This window comes from Scyliorhinus torazame, chromosome 3, assembly GCF_047496885.1.
Source record: "Scyliorhinus torazame isolate Kashiwa2021f chromosome 3, sScyTor2.1, whole genome shotgun sequence".
Classification (NCBI taxonomy): Eukaryota; Metazoa; Chordata; class Chondrichthyes; order Carcharhiniformes; family Scyliorhinidae; genus Scyliorhinus; species Scyliorhinus torazame.
In genome coordinates this window covers 291,429,620-291,448,911 of record NC_092709.1, presented here as the reverse complement: position 1 = coordinate 291,448,911, position 19,292 = coordinate 291,429,620, and the positions used below count along the sequence as shown (strand labels likewise).

At 44.7% G+C, this 19,292-nt stretch overlaps 1 protein-coding gene across 1 annotated transcript in view; it reads right to left on the bottom strand.

Annotated features, from left to right (window-relative positions):
• mbd2 (methyl-CpG binding domain protein 2) overlaps positions 1-19,292 on the bottom strand; it is a 216,558-nt gene that overhangs the window by 132,665 nt on the left and 64,601 nt on the right. The window contains exon 3 of the mRNA XM_072497410.1: positions 12,747-12,884. Coding sequence (XP_072353511.1) covers positions 12,747-12,884 — 138 coding nt within the window. The remainder of the gene's footprint in view (positions 1-12,746; positions 12,885-19,292) is intronic.

Genomic DNA, 19,292 nt, shown 5'->3' with positions numbered 1-19,292 from the left:
CTATTACACGTGAGAACACCACCCACCAGGTACGCGGTACATACTCGTGCGACTCGGCCAACGTTGTCTACCTCATACGCTGCAGGAAAGGATGTCCCGAAGCGTGGTACATTGGCGAGACCATGCAGACGCTGCGACAACGAATGAACGGACATCGCGCAACAATCACCAGGCAGGAATGTTCCCTTCCAGTCGGGGAACACTTCAGCAGTCAAGGGCATTCAGCCTCTGATCTCCGGGTAAGCGTTCTCCAAGGCGGCCTTCAGGACCAGCGACAACGCAGAATCGCCGAGCAGAAACTTATAGCCAAGTTCCGCACACATGAGTGCGGCCTCAACCGGGACCTGGGATTCATGTCACATTACATTCATCCCCCACCATCTGGCCTGCGAAATCCTACCAACTGTCCTGGCTTGAGACAATTCACACCTCTTTAACCTGGGGTTACCCCATCTCTGGATCTGTAAGGATTTAATCACCTGCTAATGGTCGCATTCCTAGCATTGTTTGGCATCTTTGAATTTGTCTATATATGTGTTTCTGGAACAGACCTCTTCATTCACCTGAGGAAGGAGCAGCGCTCCGAAAGCTAGTGACATCGAAACAAACCTGTTGGACTTTAACCTGGTGTTGTAAGACTTCGTATGGTGCCATACCAGGCTGTGATGCAGGCGGATAGGATGCTCTCTATGGCACATCTGTAGAAGTTTGTGAGGGTCGATGCAGACATGCCAAATTTCTTCAGCTTCCGTATGAAGTAGAGACGCTGTTGGGCTTTCTTGACTGTTACATCAATGTGAGTGGATCAGGACACACTGTTGAGGATGGTGACCCCCAGGAACTTAAAGCTATCGACCATCTCCACTTCAGAGCCATTGATGCAGACGGCAGTGTGTGTCCTGCTACGCTTCCTGAAGTCGATGATCAGTTCCTTGGTCTTTCCGACATTTAAAGAGAGGTTGTTTTCGGTACACCATGCAACCAAGTGATTTATCTCCCTCTTGTAGTCTGATTCGTCGTTGTTTGAGATGCGGCCCACCAGTCGTATCATGCACAAATTTATAGATTGAGTTGGAGTTGAATCTTGCCACAAAGTCATGTGTGTATAGGGAGTACAGTAGAGGACTGAGCACACATCCTTGCGGGGCCCCGGTGTTGAGGACTATTGTGGAGGAGGTGCTGTTACCTATTCTGACAGATTGCGGTCTGTTCGTGAGGAAGTCAAGGATCCAGCTGCACAGGGAGGGGTCAAGTCCAAGATTGCATAGTTTGGTTATTAGTCTTGTCGGGATAATGGTGTTGAAGGCGGAGCTGTAGTCGATGAACAGCAGTCTTACATAGGTGTCCCTGTTGTCGAGGTGTTCGAGTGTTGATTGTTGAGCCAGGGAGATAGCATCTGTTGTGGACTGGTTGCAGTGATAGGCAAAATGCAGTGGATTGAGACCGTCTGGGAGGCTGGCAGTGATCCGTCTCATGACTAGCCGCTCGAAGCATTTCATGATAACAGACGTCAGGGCCACCGGTCGGTAGTCATTGAGGCAGGCTACCTTGTTCTTCTTTGGTACTAATATTATGGCGGTCTTCTTGAAGGAGGTGGGGACCTCAGAGCGGAGGAGTGAGGTGTTGAAGATATCTGTGAATGCACTCGCTGGTCTGCGCAGGCTCCGAGTGCTCGCCCAGGGACTCCGTCAGGGCCCGTCACTTTCTGCCTTGTAGATGGTAGTCAGTCAAGTATCACAGTCTTAGCCCTGTCCTTATAGCCACATTACACATGACTGATCTAGACGGGCAGCACGGCGACGCAGTGGATTAGCACTGCTGCCTCACGGCGCCGAGGACCCAGGTTCGATCCCGGCTCTGGGTCACTGTCCGTGTGGAGTTTGCACATTTTCCCCGTGTTTGTGTGGGTTTCGCCCCCACAACCCAAAGGTGTGCAGACGAGGTGGATTGGCCACGCTAAATTGCCCCTTAATTGGAAAAAATTAATTGGGTATTCTAAATTTAAAAATTAAAAAAATAGAAGATTTTTTTTTTTAAATGACTGATCTAGTTAAGCTTCTGCTGCTCAGTGATGACCCCAAGAATTTTGATGGTTGGTAGTTCAATGATGGTATAGTTGCTGAAGGTCAGGATGGACCTTGCCTGGTACTTCAGTGGTGTAATTTTAGGAAAGAAATGTCAGGATTTTGAGCCAGTGACAGTGAAGGAACATCAATATATTTCCAGGTCAAGATGGCATGTGGTTTGGGGAAAGCTTGCAGATGTTGGTGTTCCCATGCATCCACGCACCCTTGTCTGCCTAAGTAGTAACGGTTAGGTGTTTGGAAGATGCTGTTGCAGGAGGCTTGACAAAGTCACTGCAGTGCACTTGTATATGTTACATGCTGCTGCTACTGTGCGTTTATGGTGAAGGAAGTGAGTTTTTAAGGTGCATGGGGTACCATTCAAGTAAGCTGCTTTGTCCTGGGTGGTATCAAGCTTCTCAAATGTTGTTGGAGCTGCACTGAGGCAAGTAGAAGAGTATTCCATCACACTCCTGACTTGTGCCTTGTTGATGGGGAGTGAGGTGGTAACTTAATCTCTGCAGAATTCCCAGCCTCTGACTCATTCTTGTTTAGCCACAATGCTTATATGGCTGGTCCAATTAAAGTTTCCCCTCCCCCGTCCAGGATGTTGATAGTGGGCGATTCAGCGATGACAATACCATTGAATGTCACAGGGAGATGGCTGGATTCTCCCTTGTTGGAGATATTCATTGCCTGGCATTTGTATGGTATGAATGTTACTTGCCACTTATCAGCTCCAAGCCTGAAATGTTGTTCAGGTCTTGCTGCATATGGACACAATCTACTTTAGCATCTGAAGAGTCACGAATGGTAAACACTTTGCAATTTTCAGTGAACATCCCCACATCTGACTTTATGATGGATGAAAGGTCATTGATCAAGCAGCTGAGAGGATGGGCCTACGATACCTGGAGGAACTACTGCGGCAATGTCTGGGACTTAGATGCTACAACTTCAACAGCCACAACCATTTTCCTTTGTGTTCAGTATGACTTTAACCAGTAGAGATTTTTCCCAGATTCCCACTGACCTCAGTTTTCCTAAGGTTCATTCATGCTACCCTCGGCCAAATGCGACCTTCATGTCAAGGGCGGTCACTCTCAACTCATCTCTGAAATGCAGCTCTTTTCTCCATGATTGAACCAAGGCTGTAATGAGGTCAAGGAGTTGAGTGGCCCTGGTAGAACCCAAACTGAGCATCCATGAGCAGATTTTGCTGTGTAAGTAGTGTTTGATAGTACTTTCGACAACCTTTCCAAAACTTTGCTGATGATCATGAATAGACTTACATTGACCCGTGCGGGACCAAAAGAACTATAGCAACAAGACTCCACCACCAGCCAGGTCCATTATAATTTCTTTACTCCAACCCACGTGGTGTCCCACTCCTGAAGCTCCCCCACAAAACTACTGAGCCAAGTTTCTGCAGTCGGCCCCATCATCTTTTTCCCATCTTGTGGTGTCCATTCTACTGCCACTCTGGTGGGGCATACATTCAGGTGGCATTCAGCCAGTCTTGCGCACCTTTTAGTCATAATAACCTGCAGGCACTTCTTCATTGATGTTGTCTCTCCATGTAATGCCCAGGATCTTGCACAGACAACGTTGGTGAAAAGATGTCCAACGTGCGTGACATTTTTGCTGTTCTCTTCCATGTCTCGTTGGCATTGATTGCGATTGGTACTATTATGGACATGTAGAGCCAAGTTTCAATGCCCAGAAGGTGGGGAGCCATTGGATGACCGATGCCACTTTGCTAATTCTCACGTGGTTGCTAATCTCTGACATCACCCTCCCTGGAGAGGTTACTTCCCAATGGAAAACGGTTTATGCCCTTGATGTTCAGTTGCCTGATGGTGATGGGAGGTCCTCGTTGCCATCCAGCTGTCATCGGCTTTCTCTTCTTACAGCTGATGCGTCGACTAGCCTTGGTGCCGCTCCTCTCAAGATTGGTGGTCAGGAGGCAGCACGGTGGTGCAGTGGTTAGCATTGCTGCCTACGGCGCTGAGGACCCGGGTACGAACCACAGCCGTGGGTCACTGTCCGTGTGGAGTTTGCACGTTCTCCCCGTGTTTGCATGGGTTTCACCCCCACAACACAAAGATGTGCAGGATAGGTGGATTGGTCACGCTAAATTGCCCCTTAATTGGAAAAAATAATTGGGTACTCTAAATTTATTGTTTTTAAAGACTGGTGGGCAGCATGGTGGCACAGTGGTTAGCACTGCTGCCTCACAGGGCCAGGGACCTGGCTTCTATTTCAACTGTGTGCGTCTGCGTGGGTTTCCTCCCACAGCCCAAAGATGCACAGGTTAGGTGGATTGGTCAAGATAAATTGACCCTCATGTCCAAAGGTTAGGTGGAGCAATGGAGTTACAGGGATAGGGCGGGGGGAGTGGGCCCAGATAGAATGCTCTATCAGAGGGTTGATACAGACCCGATGGGCTGAATGGCCTCCTTTAGCGCTGTAGAGATTCAATGCCATTAGAGGATGAGCAATTCTTTGGCAGCAAGGTGATATATTCTCCAAACTACAGGTCCATAAACTGGTGGTGTTGCCCTGGGATGCCCAAGTCTGCACCCACCAACACGTTGCCCATGACATAATTCATAACCAAAAGGACGAGGATGACTGGGGAGCGCATGCAGCCTTGCCATACTTATGTGATGTTGTGGGATGCTCTACCAGAGTAACTGCCATTGGGTACTATTAAAGGTCTCCTTGAAATCAACAAAGTTGATAACAAGTGACTCTATTATGTTCCTGAGCATAAATATCTACTCGTTCCATGATCTGTCAACATGGAAACCCTTCATGAAGGGTACTGTCTACTTCTGCTATCAATCTGTTGAATAGCACCATGCTAACAGCTGTGTTATATCCCTCCAGTTGACGCAGTCAATGAGGTTCCCGGTCTTTGAAAGCTTGACAATGACTCCTTGCCTCCAGTCATCTGGGACATTCTCTGCAGTCCAGATCACATTGAAAGGTCCATGCTTGCTATGTTTCAATAGTTCTGCTGGTATCTCATCATTTCCAGGTGCCGTGCAGCTCGTCAGCCTCTTGATGGTTCCTTGGATCCCTGGTTCGGCAATTTTTCCCAGGTTAACGTTCAACTATTGAGGTGTGATGTGATCATTGAACTCAATACGGAGCTGGGCTGGTTGAGGATCTCCCCAAACTGTTCCACCTAACTTGCCTCCTCCTCATCCATCAAGAGTGTCCTACTGCCCTTACCAATCAGTTCCCATTCAATCCTGTACAGTATCTTTCAATCATTCCGATTTGCTGTTGTTGCCTCCCTGCCTTTCAACTCTACCCACTCCCATTTGTCTCTTCTGCCGAATTTTGTCACAGCTTTATCCAGTCTTCTGTACTTCTCATTGTCTTCTCACCTTTTTCAACATTCTTTTCCTGGCCCCTCTTGCTCGTCAGCAGTTTTGTTTCTCCAGTCAACCTCCACAATGAGTCAGTGACCCATCGGCCTTTGTTTGTTCCCCTCTCCTTCAGTGCGCACTTACGATCCCAGGGCATACAAGGCTACGGGCCCCCAAGTGCTGGAAATTGGGGTTAGAATAGCTTTAGGTGGGTTTCTTTGGATGGCGTAGACAGGATGGGCCGAAGGGTCTTTTCTGTGCTGGATGACTCGATGACTCCAGTTGTTTTTAAATTTAGAGTACCCAATTCTTCTTTTTTCCAATTAAGGGCAATTTAGTGTGGCCAATGCACCTACCCTGCACACCTTTTTGGATTGTGGGGGTGAGACCCTTGCAAACACTGGGAGAAGTGCAAACTCCACATGGACATTGACTTGGGGCCGTGATCGAACCGGTTCCTCGGCACCATGAGGCAAAAGTGCTAACCACTGCGACACCATGCTGCCTGCTTATGACTCCTGTCTGATGGTGAATTCTGCATTCTCTTTAATCCTTCTCTTGAAGATTTCCCACTGATCCTCAACATGGCCCGGCTTCATTAGTACATTGAATCTGTTGGAGGGGTCAGCTGGAAACTGCCTGTCGTGTCCTTATCTTTCAGTTTCACCATTGTAAATGGCCATTGTAAGTTTGAGAGATTAGATTGACCGGGTTGGATTTGACCTGCTGTGTCATTTTCCACATAGCCAGGTAGATGCTAGCATCGTAACTATACTGAAATATCTTGGCTTCAGCTACGGCTGATTCTGGAGCACAAGTTCTGTGCACTATTACTGGAATGTTGTCAGGGCCCAAAGCATTTGCAGTATCTAATACCTTCAGTTGTCCTTTGATGTCACATGGAGGAATCAAATTGGCTGAAGACTGGCATCTGTGAGTCTGGAAGCAGAGATGGATTGTCCACCCAGAACTTCTGGCTGAAGATGGCTGTAAATGCTCCAGTCTTGTCCTTTGCACTGATGTGCTGGGCTCCCCCATCATTGGGAATGAGGATATTTTGTGTAACCCCCACCTTGTTAGTTGGAATTCTCTTGAGCTGTGTAAGCTCAATCATTGATTATGTTCTTGACTGATCGACAGATTACTAGATGCTAATGGCAGCAGGCGACATGGGGATATCACAGGAAAAGAGTTTTGAAGTAAACTGCCAGCCATAATCGCTCTCGGGCGGGAGGCAGTAATCACCAAGAGGTTTCCTTATCCATGTTTTACTGATGTCATGAGACTTCATGGGGTCCAAATTCAATGTTGAGGACTCACAGGGAAACTCTGTCTTGACTGTATACCACTGTGCCGTCATGTCTGTTCCACCAGCCACAGACTAAGAAAATGATCATAGCATCTGTGATATTGTCTGTAAGGTAGGATTTGCAGCAGGTTGTTGCTTGACTATTCTGTGGGACAGCTGTCCCAATTTTGACACAAGCCCCCAGATGTTAGTCAGGAGGACTTTGCAGGTCTGACACGCTCAGTGTGCCGGCGCCATTTCCGGTGCCGCGGTGGACTGTTTGGTTTCATTCCTTTTATACTTTTCGGTTATGGGCGAGGACAAACAAGTGGTTTGCTCGACCAATTCAGGAGGACATTTAAGAGTCAACCACATTATTGTGGATCTGGGGTCACGTCTCGGTAAGGACATCAAGTAAGGACAGCAGATTTAGGGAGGCAGTGGCATAGTGGTATTGTCACTGGTCTAGGAATCCAGAGACCCATGATCTGGGGACCCAGGTTTGAATCCCACCACAGCAGATGATGGAATCTAAACTCAATAAAGTATCTAGAATTAAAAGTCGGAAAAACCCATCTGGTTCACTAATCTCTTTTAGGGAAGGAAATCTGCCGTCCTTAACTGGTCTGGCCTACATGTGACTCCAGACCGACAGAATGTGATTGACTCTCAACTGCCTCCTCAAGGGCAATTAGGGATGGGTAAAAATGCCAGCGCAGCCTGCGACACCGACGTTCCATGAATTAATAAAAAGATGGATTTATACTTTTACCATAACTGGGACTACCTTTTATATTCTTTTTTTCAAAAAACATTTTTATTCTCCATTTTCACATTTCCTTCAGAATTTACACCCCACCAACAAATAGTAAACGGTAACGAATACAATGTCAATCCCCTTATTAACAGCAACGATCCCATCCTTCCACCACCCCCCAAACAACAGCCCACCTGACAATATAAGCATCAAATAAGACGAAACCTCCCAAGGAGAAAAAAAAGGAATCGCCTATGGTCACCGTTGGCATATATAGTCCACCCACCCCCCCCCCCCCCCCCCTAATATTCAGCTCCATCCAATCCCCAAAAGAGTACCGTGAATTACACCCATGAATTGTAGACACCCCTCCCATTCTCCCCTCCCAGACTCCTGTCCTCCACTTCCTCTTGTAAACTTCTCCCCCCAACCTCGGTTCCTTCCCCCAACTTTTCACCCCAGCTAGACTCATCGAAACCGGTTCTAACAGGCCCTGATGGCCGCAGGCCCTCCCCCCACCTCATTCCCGTTCACTGGCCAGCTTAAACCGGCCAGCGTGGAGGCCCCCACTGGCGTCTCCTTCCCCCTTGCCTGGTCCCAGGAAAACCAAGAAATTCCCTTTAGCACACCACCTCGGCCTACACACCCAAGCCCCAAAGAACCATTGCAAATGAAAGTCCCAACTCTTCCCTTCTCCAAATATACAGCGTTGACTAATTTAGTACATACACCAACACGCAGTGAAAAAATAAAGTTACATAAGGCTACATCGGTACACGACCCGCTCTCAGTCCCATTTCTCAATTCTGCCTTCGCAAACTCCTCCGCCGCATCCGCCGTCCCAAAATAAAAGTCCTTCGATTTGTCGGTCACCCTCAACTTAGCTGGGTTTACTACGCTGCACTGCACCTTACTGATGTACAGTGCCTTCTTCACCCGGCTGAAGGCAGCCCGCCTCCTCGCCAGCTCCACTGTAAAGGCCTGGTATATGCGTATACCAGCTCCAGCCCACTGCACCACCCCGCTTCTGCTTTGCCCAGCACAGGACCTTCTCCCTCACGCTGTACCTACGGAAACACACAGTTACTACTCTTGGCAGCTCACTCGCCTTTGGTATAGGCCTCCATGACCGATGAGCCCGATCCAGTTCGTATCGAGAGGGATCCTCCCCCTCCCCCAATAGCTTTGCCAACATCATGGCAAAATACTCCATCGGCCTCGGGCCTTCCACCCCTTCGGGCAGACCCACAATCCTCAGATTCTGCCGCCTGGATCTGTTTTCCAGGTCTTCTATTTTGGCTCGCAGACTCTTGTTGGTCTCTGACACCTGCCGCAACTCCTTCCCCATCGACGTGAGTTGATCACTGTGCTGCGATAATGCCTCTTCCACTTCCTTCAGTGTCTCACCTTGCTCCCGCACCTCCACCGATGCCCTCACCGGGGTAATCGTCTCCTCCACCAGCACTTTCAATACCGCCCCCATCTCCTTTATCGCTTCCATGTGCTTTGTGAACTGTTTTTCAAGTTCCACAGCCATCACCTTAGTCATTTCTTCAGCTGTGAGCAATGCGGCCTCCCCTGGTGCCCCAGCCTCTGCTTTCCTTACAGTTCCTGCGTTGACTTTTCCACTCACCGGTTGACTTTCATTAACCCCCTTTTTCACGGCCGTTTTTTTCCCCAAACTTGGACATTTCTCCTCACTGTGCCTTTACAGCTTTTTCAGCCTCCGTTGCCCCTGGGACCGGGTTAAAACCCCAAAATTTCTATTCCCGAGTGGGAGCCCTCCAGTTTGCGGCTGCCTCCCGCCCGCTGTCACCGGAAGTGTCACCTTTTAAATTCTGGGTTAATTCATTAAATTTAAATTTCACCAGCTGTCCTGGTGGGATTTGAACCCGTGCCCCCAAAGCATTAGCCCCGGACCTCTGGGTTACTCGTCCAGTGTCATTACTACCAGACCACCACTTCCACATAAGGAAAGCGACCATACACACAACCTCATCCCTTTCACAGATTTCACGGCAAATTACGCTCATGAAAAAGCAGTAACCTTGTGAGGAAAATTGCCGTTCCAGTGCTCAGAGGTTTAATTCTAACCCCTGGAAGGCAACGGAAAAAGTAAAAACATAAAGATCTACTGGGTGCGAATTACAAAAAAGGACATCCACCATCCGAAGAGGAATTTTGAGAGCTACAAAAGATTCCCAATCATCAAATTAGTGGTACAGATGCTCGTGGCTAGCTAGTGAGGAAGGCCACAGCTCAATCAGAGTGGGACAAATATTTGTAAAACGCTAATATTTCTAAATGAGGCTGCTCCTGCAAGTAAATGAAGTAACCAACCAAACATCTAGCCTTCAACTTAGTGCATATTAAGAATATTACTGCACAGCCTGTTATCCATGCTTTAAAATTAAAACAAAAATCAGATGAATAACTGTCCATTTGTTATACTAACAAAACTAAATACAATTTATTAAGAAAGCCACAACGCAATGTCGTAACACAATAACATCTCAATACATTCTAACTTGAGATACGATGGGCTAACAATCATTCATATAACCCGCTTGAAGAACATTTACGTGATGAGAAAATTGGACTTGGTCTTAAGATTCTTGTACAGAACATAGCCAAAGTGGTACGATGGCATTCTGTACAATATTTGACCTATACTTATTGCTAATCACATTAAAACCTTTTATGATTTCCTATCCAACCAGAAAATGTATACAGCAGCATATTCATCAAAGAAAGTCTTTCTCCCAGATAGAGTGGAATACTATGGTAATATGGCAGTCTTAAAAACAGCTTTAGTGAACTAGCAATTTTTTATTCGTTCATGGCACGTGGGCGTCGCAGGCTGTGCCAGCATTTATTGCCCATCCTTAATTGCCCTCGAGGGAGGAGTCTGGACTCACATGTAGGTCAGACCAGGTAAGGAAGGCAGATCCACTTCCCTGAAGGACATTAGTGAACCAGATGAGTTTTTACGACAATCGACAATGGCTTCATGGTCATCGTTAGACTTTTAAGTACAGATTTTTATTGAATTCAATTTCACCATCTGCAGTGGTGGGATTTGAACCTGGGTCCCCAGAGCATTACTCTGGGTGTCTGGTTTATTAGTCCAGTGACAATACCACTACACCACCACCTCGCCTTAGCATCCCAATTATGAAGTGAGACTTTTCAGCTAAATAAAGTAGAATTGTTTGGAATCACTAGCTTTCTCAGGTGAGAGGCAAGGTTGAGAAGAATAACCTCAGCCAGTACAGGAATAGAACCCACACACGTTGGTCTCGCTCTGCATCACGGACCAGCTGTTCAGTCAACTGAGCTAAACCGGCCCCCACTAATTGGAAGGCAAAGAAGTCATTATCAATTTTTTTTTAACTTCAGAAAATTGTGGAATGAGTTACTGAAGTGAATTTAAATGGGCAAACTCAATTTCTAGAGAGCAAAAATAAAAGCAGTACTGCAATTCATCAGAAAAGGATTAATTTATTTTAGATAGGTTTGCAATAAGTCACCAATTGATATCCAACAAACATCAAATCAATGGATGACCTGACAATCAGCCGAGAAAATCTACCACAGTTAAATATGTCCCAAATTCTAATACAACTATTCGGGAGCAACAAGAACCGGTGATCCTGCTGTCTCCAGCATTTTGTCTCCTCAACCCAGAACTCTATTTTTAAATACTTTGAGGGACACTTGGGAAATCAGCTGACCTACCAAGCCATATGTCTGGTGAGTCTGTTTGGGTGTGTATATTTTCCGGCTGACACTCATGTAGATATGGTGGTGACTGTGCAAGCCAATGCCCTGCTGGCTGTGTAACAGAGCTGATGGAAGCTATCATACAAAGTTAGGTGCGATAGTAAGCTGGGAGAGGGACACAAAGAGGCTGCAAAGGGATACAGGCAAGTTAAGCGCGTGGGGAATAAGGTGGCAGATGGAATAGAATGTTGGGAAATTTTAGGTGATTTGCATTGGTAGGAAGAATAGAAAAGCAGAATATTTTTTCCCATGGTGAGAAAAGTTTGAAATGATGCTGCGAGGTTGCTTCCCCTGGTTGGATAATCTAAAGCTAAGGATATAGTAAAGGGCCAATCATTTAAGACTTCAATGAAGAGGAATTTCTTCACTGAAAGGGTTGCGAATCTTTAGGAAATTTTACCCGCAAAAGCCATGGATGCTCAGTCACTGAGTATATTCATGGAAGCGACTGACAGTTTTTTGACTGTACACGGATCAATGGGCATGGGATTGCCCGGGAAAGTAAAATGGAGGTCAAAGATCAGCCACCAACTTATTGAATAGCGTCTCAGGCTGAATGGGGCTGAGTTAGGAATTGGGGAAAATTAATATGAAAAAATTAAACTGGGATAAAACGTAAAAAGGGAGTTGATAAGAGTAACTGTCTGAAGAGAGTTTGATATATAAATTCGCATTTTAGTGAGAAAAGCCGATGTGAAGAGGGGAAAACAATGGGGTATAGAAGAGGAAACTGCAAAGTGGAGATACAAGGAAATTGACATGTATAATGCTAAAAGTCAGATCCACAGGGTGGGTAACATCAAAGGGAAAGAATGAAATGTCCATAGCACAATAACTGGAAAAAGAGAAACATTAGCAGCTACCTCAAAGACATACCCAACTGTAGAAACAGTCTCCCCCGAAAATAAGTTATTGCTAAACGGGCAGCTGGTTAAAATCTAAAACTCGAACTGAGAAGATATTGTATACGTTGAAATTGAAGAAGGTTTTCCCCAAACGTGGCCAAATAACCCTCGAGTGGTAATTATCTGCTGGTTTTAGCTCATTGAGTTATATAATATTGGATGTTGTTTAGGAACAAGGGGCATCTCAGTGTTCAGGAAACGTAGGTAGTTGGGAACCAAGGTGTAACTTCATGTAAAACTGTGTGTAGTATATTACAATCCTACCTATTGTGTGTTTTATTTTCTGTTAAGTTAAGAAATATTTATTATTAATTGATCACACCGTACTGGACCATTCCTCCCTGGTTTGCATCTCTTTTCTCAAGAGTATACCAAATTGAAAATATGTACAACATGTTGCATGTCAAAGAATGCAACTCATTTGGGGAAAGATAACGAGCCAAATTTAAAAAGCAAGTCATGCTGAAGCTTTAGCAATCTATAAATGAGGAAAGTGAAATAAAGTTGCCATTTTTCATGGTGTGCAAATGCTGTGCACTAAAACACATTTACACAGAATGTTAAACTTACTTGTTGTGGTTGTTCTGTTATTCTCTGAAGTTCTGATCTTACTTTGTTGTTAGGGTGATCTGTAACTTTAGTTACTGGTTGCTTGAAGATGGATGCAGTCTGTCTTATTGGCAGAGTTGTGTTCAAATCTAGTTTGCCCTGTACAAAGAGAAAGAAAAATTAATGGTTAAAATCGGATTGCACTTTGTTCTTTATATATCATAAATCCCCTGTGCAGGATTCCACACTCCGTAGGGAGCAATGGTCTGCTTTTGGGTACCAGCAATGCGTTGTCTGTATAGCATGCAAGTCAGCATTCCAGTCTGACTTTGACTTTTGTTTCTTTGAAGAAGCTAATCAGTTATGCTGGCATCCTCTCAAGGTGCAGTAGGCCAAGATTAGGCTGCGCTCAAGACAAATCATTCCATTCCACAACAATATTCTAACAAATAGGAATGTTCCCACAGCAATACACTAGTCGAATTCTGCAAAAGTTGCCACTCTAACAAGAACATTTAAGAAAGACTGCAGAAAGGCTGTAAGACCCTTGAGATAAGCATTTATCGTGTACAAGACACTAAGATAGCTGCACATTAGTGTACAGCACCAAAAGCCCTGTAACTGTATATGAACTGTTAAGCTCGTATACAATCTACATAAGCAAATGTACACATGACAATCATCCTGGATCCAAAAGCACTTAAAGTTCAAGAGACAATAGCTAAGTTTTTCCTTTCAGATTTTCTATCTAAATTAGGATATGTCTTTCTGCAGAACATGCTCAAGAAAACAAGAACTCACTCTATATATTGCTCTTCTCTACTTTCCACTCTCCAATTCTCACACTCAGTAATAGTGATATGAAAGTGACACTGACATTTCCCATAACATGACCAAGTCATACTTAATGTTGAATCCGAAGAACTGAAAATCAGTGGGTCCTAGATCCAGAGTGCAGCCAAGGAGAAGTTTGATTTTAAATAGATTAAATGAGACAAATATCAAAAGTAATTTTAAATAGTTCAGTAAATTAAAGAAAAAATAGGATGCAAAATAAATTCAGTGGAAGTGGATTAGAAAACATTGCAAGCAGTTGTGGAATTTACCAATTTTCTTTAAAAATGTTTATGTTACTTTATTAATGAACGAATTAAGCAGAGTACAGTAACACGGCACATGAGAAAAGGGGCATTTTTTCAGTGTCAATAGGGGACATCTGGTCAATCTCTGCAGCAGAGATAGAGAATCTGGTGAACTGGTGCGCCGACAATAATCTCTCCCTCAATGTCAACAAAATGAAGGAGATTGTCAGCGACTTCAGGAAGCATAGAGGAGAACATGCCCCTATCTACATCAATGGGAATGAAGTAGAAAGGGTCGAGAACTTCAAGTTTTTAGGTGTCCAGATTACCAACAACCCGTCCTGGTCCCCCATGCCGACACTATAGTTAAGAAATCCCACCAATGACTCTACAGTCTCAGACTAAGGAAATTTGGCATGTCAGTTACGACTCTAACCAACTTTTACAGATACATCTTTGAAAGCATTCTGGTTGTATCACAGCTTGGTATGGTTCCTGCTCTGCCCAAGACAGCAGGAAACTACAAAAGGTTGTGAATGTAGCCCAGTCCATCACGCAAACCAGCCTCCCATCCACTGACTCAGTAGCACAGTGGTTAGCACAATTACATCACAGCTCCAGAGTCCCAGGTTTAATTCCTGGCTTGGGTCACTGTCTGTGTGGAGTGGAGTCTGCATGTTCTCCCCGTGTGCGCTTGGGTTTCCTCCGGGTGCTCCGGTTTCATCCCACAGCCCAAAGATGTGCAGGTTAGGTGGATTGGCGATGATAAATTACCCTTAGTGTCCAAAAAAAAAAGATTAGGTGGGGTTGTTGGGTTATGGAGATAGGGTGGAGGCATGGGCTTAAGTGGGGTGCTCTTTCCAAAGGGCCGGTGCAGATTCAATGGGCCAAATGGCCTCCTTCTGCACTGCAAATTCTATGATTCTATGGCTCTGTCTATAATTCCAGCTGCCTCGGAAAGGCAACCAGCATAATTAAAAATCCCAAGCACCCTGGACATACTCTCTTCCACCTTCTTCCGTCAGGAAAAAGATACAAAAGTTTGAGGTCACGTACCAACCAACTCAAAAGCAGCTTCTTCTCGGCTGCCATCAGACTTTTGAATGGGCCTACCTCGTATTAAGTTGATCTTTTCTCTATACCCTAGTTATGACTGTAACATTACGTTCTGTAGTCTCTCCTTCCCTATGAACGGTATGCGTTGTCTATATAGCATGCAAGAAACAATACTTTTCACTGTATACTAATACATGTGACAATAATAAATCAAATTAAAGTAACTACTTCTGAGGGTGCCCACAAACTTTTAAAATCATCAACAAACATGAGGGGACCGAGTCTTCTCGGTGAGTCATCAGAGATTAGTGAATAAGTCAGTAAAATAAACGGGCAAAACAGACCTTGAGAGTGACCTGTCAGTGATTGGACTTTGTAATCAATATAATCAGTGAAATAACCAAGTACTGAAGAAACTAAAGAAATTAAAATAACAGATTGATTAATATTGGTAGAAATAGCGAGACAGACAAAAGGCCTGTTAAGCACACAAGAAAATACATCATCAAATAAATGCAAACCTTATTCTACCAATTCTACCAGACAACCTACACAAAAGCTGAAGGGAAAATGGGGAAGGGATACATTGACATAAATACAAGAAAACACAGAAACACAGCTAATTGGTGTTCAGAGGACCGGAGGTCAAACCCAACAATAAAGCATTTCAATGCAACAAGACAAGAAATAATAGCTGTAAGAGATGTAAATGGGCTCGAAATAATGGATAAAAGTAGAATAGCAAATGTTCTGAATCTTACTTGCATAGAAATTACAACACAGAAATAGCCCATGCAGTCCAACCAGCCCATGTTGAATTTTATCTACCACACTCTAGATGTAAACACCATACATGCACCCTGCTCCCATATCCATTTACAGGGTTTTCCTCAACCCCCACACTCGGCCTTCTGTCAAATCACTTATTCTATTTATTCTTTAAAGCTGATAAGCCTCCGCTTCATGCAACAGCATTAAAATACGTCTTTAAGAAAATGCTGTACCTCGGTGTTTAAAACATTATCAAAAATTCTTGAGGTGGAAATATTACCTGGACCTCGAAGACGATTTTGGGGTGACGGAAACAGAGAACTAATAGAAGGTAAAGAGCCATAATGGTGGCCTTTGCCACATCGATTGCCCAAAGGCGAATATTAGAATGGGAATCCGAAGATCTGCCAAGAATATATCGACATGGTTGGGGGATATTGTGGAATTCCTTATACTTGAAAAAAATCAAGTTTCCCCTTTTTGGCTCAGGTGGGGAATTCTGGACGAGATAACTATTCTTGTCTCTATTTGCAGATCTAATTGTTGCCAGCGGGTAAAGGGAGGGGGGTAGGAGAGATGGGATAACGGAGGAGGAAAAAGCACATGTTTTGATAGAAATAAGCGAAAAAATCTCAAATTGGGAGGATTGTATTTTGTTTATTTTATTATTGATTGATTGTTTATATTTTATGTATACCCCTTATTTGAATAAAAATACTTAAAAAGAAAATGAGTCTGCCCTCCAACCTAAATCTCATACATTTAATCTTAAGTTCATACCCCCCCCATTTGAGATCCTCAATCACTGAACAGTCCAATTCTATCTATCCTGTTAAATGCCTGCATTACATAAACAGCTATCAAAACATCCTATGTTCGCCATAGTTCTCATGTCGTAACCCAACTTTTCCAATTTCCTTCATCTGTATTTTCTCATCCTAGTGAAACTATGCAAATTCTACTGCTTGAACATTCTTCCAATAGTGTAAAACTCAAACTACTTCAAATGTTTTCATACTGAAGATTTATACAGATTCATCATTACCTCTCAACTTTTACTTTCTATACCTCATATTATGTACCACTCTCAATGCCTTATGAACTTGAACCCCCAAAATATCTGCTCTTCTACATCACCAGGTCTCTGCCATTCAAAGAATTATCAAAAAGTAGCACCTTGTGCTTACTGTCACGGAATTGTGAGATATCTTTTGATCATTACATCATCTTATCAATATCATCTTGCAGCTGGGACCTCAAGAATAATGTACTGTGCAGTCTGCAGGTTTGGATCCTACTTTGTCCTCTATATCCAAATCATTGATGCACATAGTGAACAGAAGCAAAACACTGTGCACCACTAGTACCCCATTCCAGTCCTTGCCTTTATCTCCTACCTGGCTTTCTCCCTTCTAATCAGCAATTCATCTAATTTGATAGATTTTCTTCAATTCCACATAATTCACTCAAAATTCCAAATGATTCTTTGACAAAAGCTTCCCAAAATTTGATATGCACTTGAATTATGTGCTTTAATATGAATTGAACTCCACTGCTCCCCCTTTCTCCACTCTTCCAATTCCAATTTTACCCAAAATCTAATTTTAGAAGTACAGTTTGCACTTCACTTAGAGGTACAGTTTCTCCTTCAATTCTAAGTCTTCGATATGCAACAACATGCTGTCTGCCAGCCAAACTAACCTGAGCAAAATCAATGATTTACATAAACGAGATGGAAGACCCAGTCAAGCTCAACACAAATGAACCAGAGAACAGATGCTATTTATCCCAAAGTGCTGGCATAAATTAGAGCGATTTACAAGGCAATGATCTTGGAATTCCTTGAAAATGCCTGCAACTAATTTTGGTCATCGACTCAGGATTCCAGAACTGAAATTTGATTTTTGAATACCTGTACCCTACAATTCCAACAACTAATTCCCATTTTGAAAAATGGTCAAATAATATCAAATATTGACAGGGACACAATTTTGAAAAGGTAAAAAGTCAATTTAAGGTTGGTATTAGAAATGTTTTCATTACCCAAAACGTGGTCAATGCATCGGTTAGATCACCAAGAAACAAGAGCAGCAATGAAAACTCTGGAATCTTTTAAGAAACAATTCGATGTTAAAATGGAACGTTTCCAACATCTTTCTATATAATAACTAAAATGGCCCAAGTGGCCTTCATAACCCATAACTATCTGAGATACTGAAATCGCAAAAAAGCACGAGCAACGGGTGGCACGGTCGTTAGCAGTGTTGACTCACAGCACCAGGGATCCGGGTTCACTACCGGCATTGGGGACTGTGTGGAGTTTACACTTTCTCCCCATGTCCACGTGGGTTTCCTCCAGGTGCTCTGGTTTCCTCCCACAGTCCAAAAATTTGCAGATTAGGTGGATTGGTCATGATAAATTGTCCCGTGATGTCCAAAGTTATGTAGGTTAGTTAAGGGGCTATTTGGATAGGACGGGAGAGTGGGCTTGGATGGAATGTTCTTTCAGAGGGTTGATGCAGATTGGATGGACCGACTGGCCCCCTTCTGCACTGTAGGGATTCTATGATAACCCAATAACAGAATTGTTTCAAACTATCCACAGATATTGTCAGTGATAATGGAGAAATGGCAGACATGTTGATCAATTACTTTGTCTCAATATTATTTACAGTTGAAAAGGTGGACAACGGGACTTCCGGTGGCAGCCATGGAGTGAGTGGTCGCATATTTGGTAGCTCCCGCTCGTGGTGGTCTTTGCCCCAGTTTGTAGCAGGAACTTTGGAGGAAAAAGGTGCGGAAGCGACAGCAGAAGAGATTGACCCCCTAGTTTATGGAGCGGTGGACCAGAAGTACCCGGAAAAAAACAAACCAGTTGGCTGAGGCAGGTGAGGTGCCAGCAATGCACACGGAGGTGGCGGATGCCCTGCCGGCTCAGTGGTCGATGGTGCAGTTAGTGAGCTTCTTGAACGAGAAGTTCACCCAGCAGCGGAAGCGAAGTTCGGAGGACCTAGCCCTGGCGATAGACTCGATCAAGGCGGTGGTTGACCGTGTTGAGATGAGACTAGCAGCACAGGGACAGGCGATCTAGAGGTTAGAGGAGCTGGCAGGGAAGCATGAGGAACAGTCCACCTCGATGGCGGCGGAGTTGGGACTGATGCGAGGCCAACAGAAGCGACTGCTGAAGAAAGTGGATGACCTGGAGAACCGATCTCGTAGGGAGAACATCCGGATCGTGGGCCTGTCGGAGGGGAGCAAAGGGACGGATGCGGGTGCATACGTTGGGAAGATGCTGGAGGAGCTGCTTGGGGAAGGTGCATTTGACTGGCCGTTAGAGGTGAATCGAGCCCAAAGGACGCTGATGCACAAGCTCCAGTGGGGTGAGCCGCCGAGGGCGATGGTGGTACGGTCGTACTGGTCCCTGGATAAGGAACGTATCAGGACGTGGGCCAGGTAGACGAGGCATTGCAACGGGGAAGGTGGTGAGATGATGCGTGTGTACCAGGACCTGGGGGCAGAGCTGGTAAAGAGGAGGGCGAGCTTTAATAAGGGCAAGTCGGCCCTGTACAAGAAGGGTGTAAAGTTCGGACTAGTGTACCCGGCTCGCCTATGCGTGACCTATGGGGGCCGGGAGTTGTACTTTAGCTCGGCGGAGGAC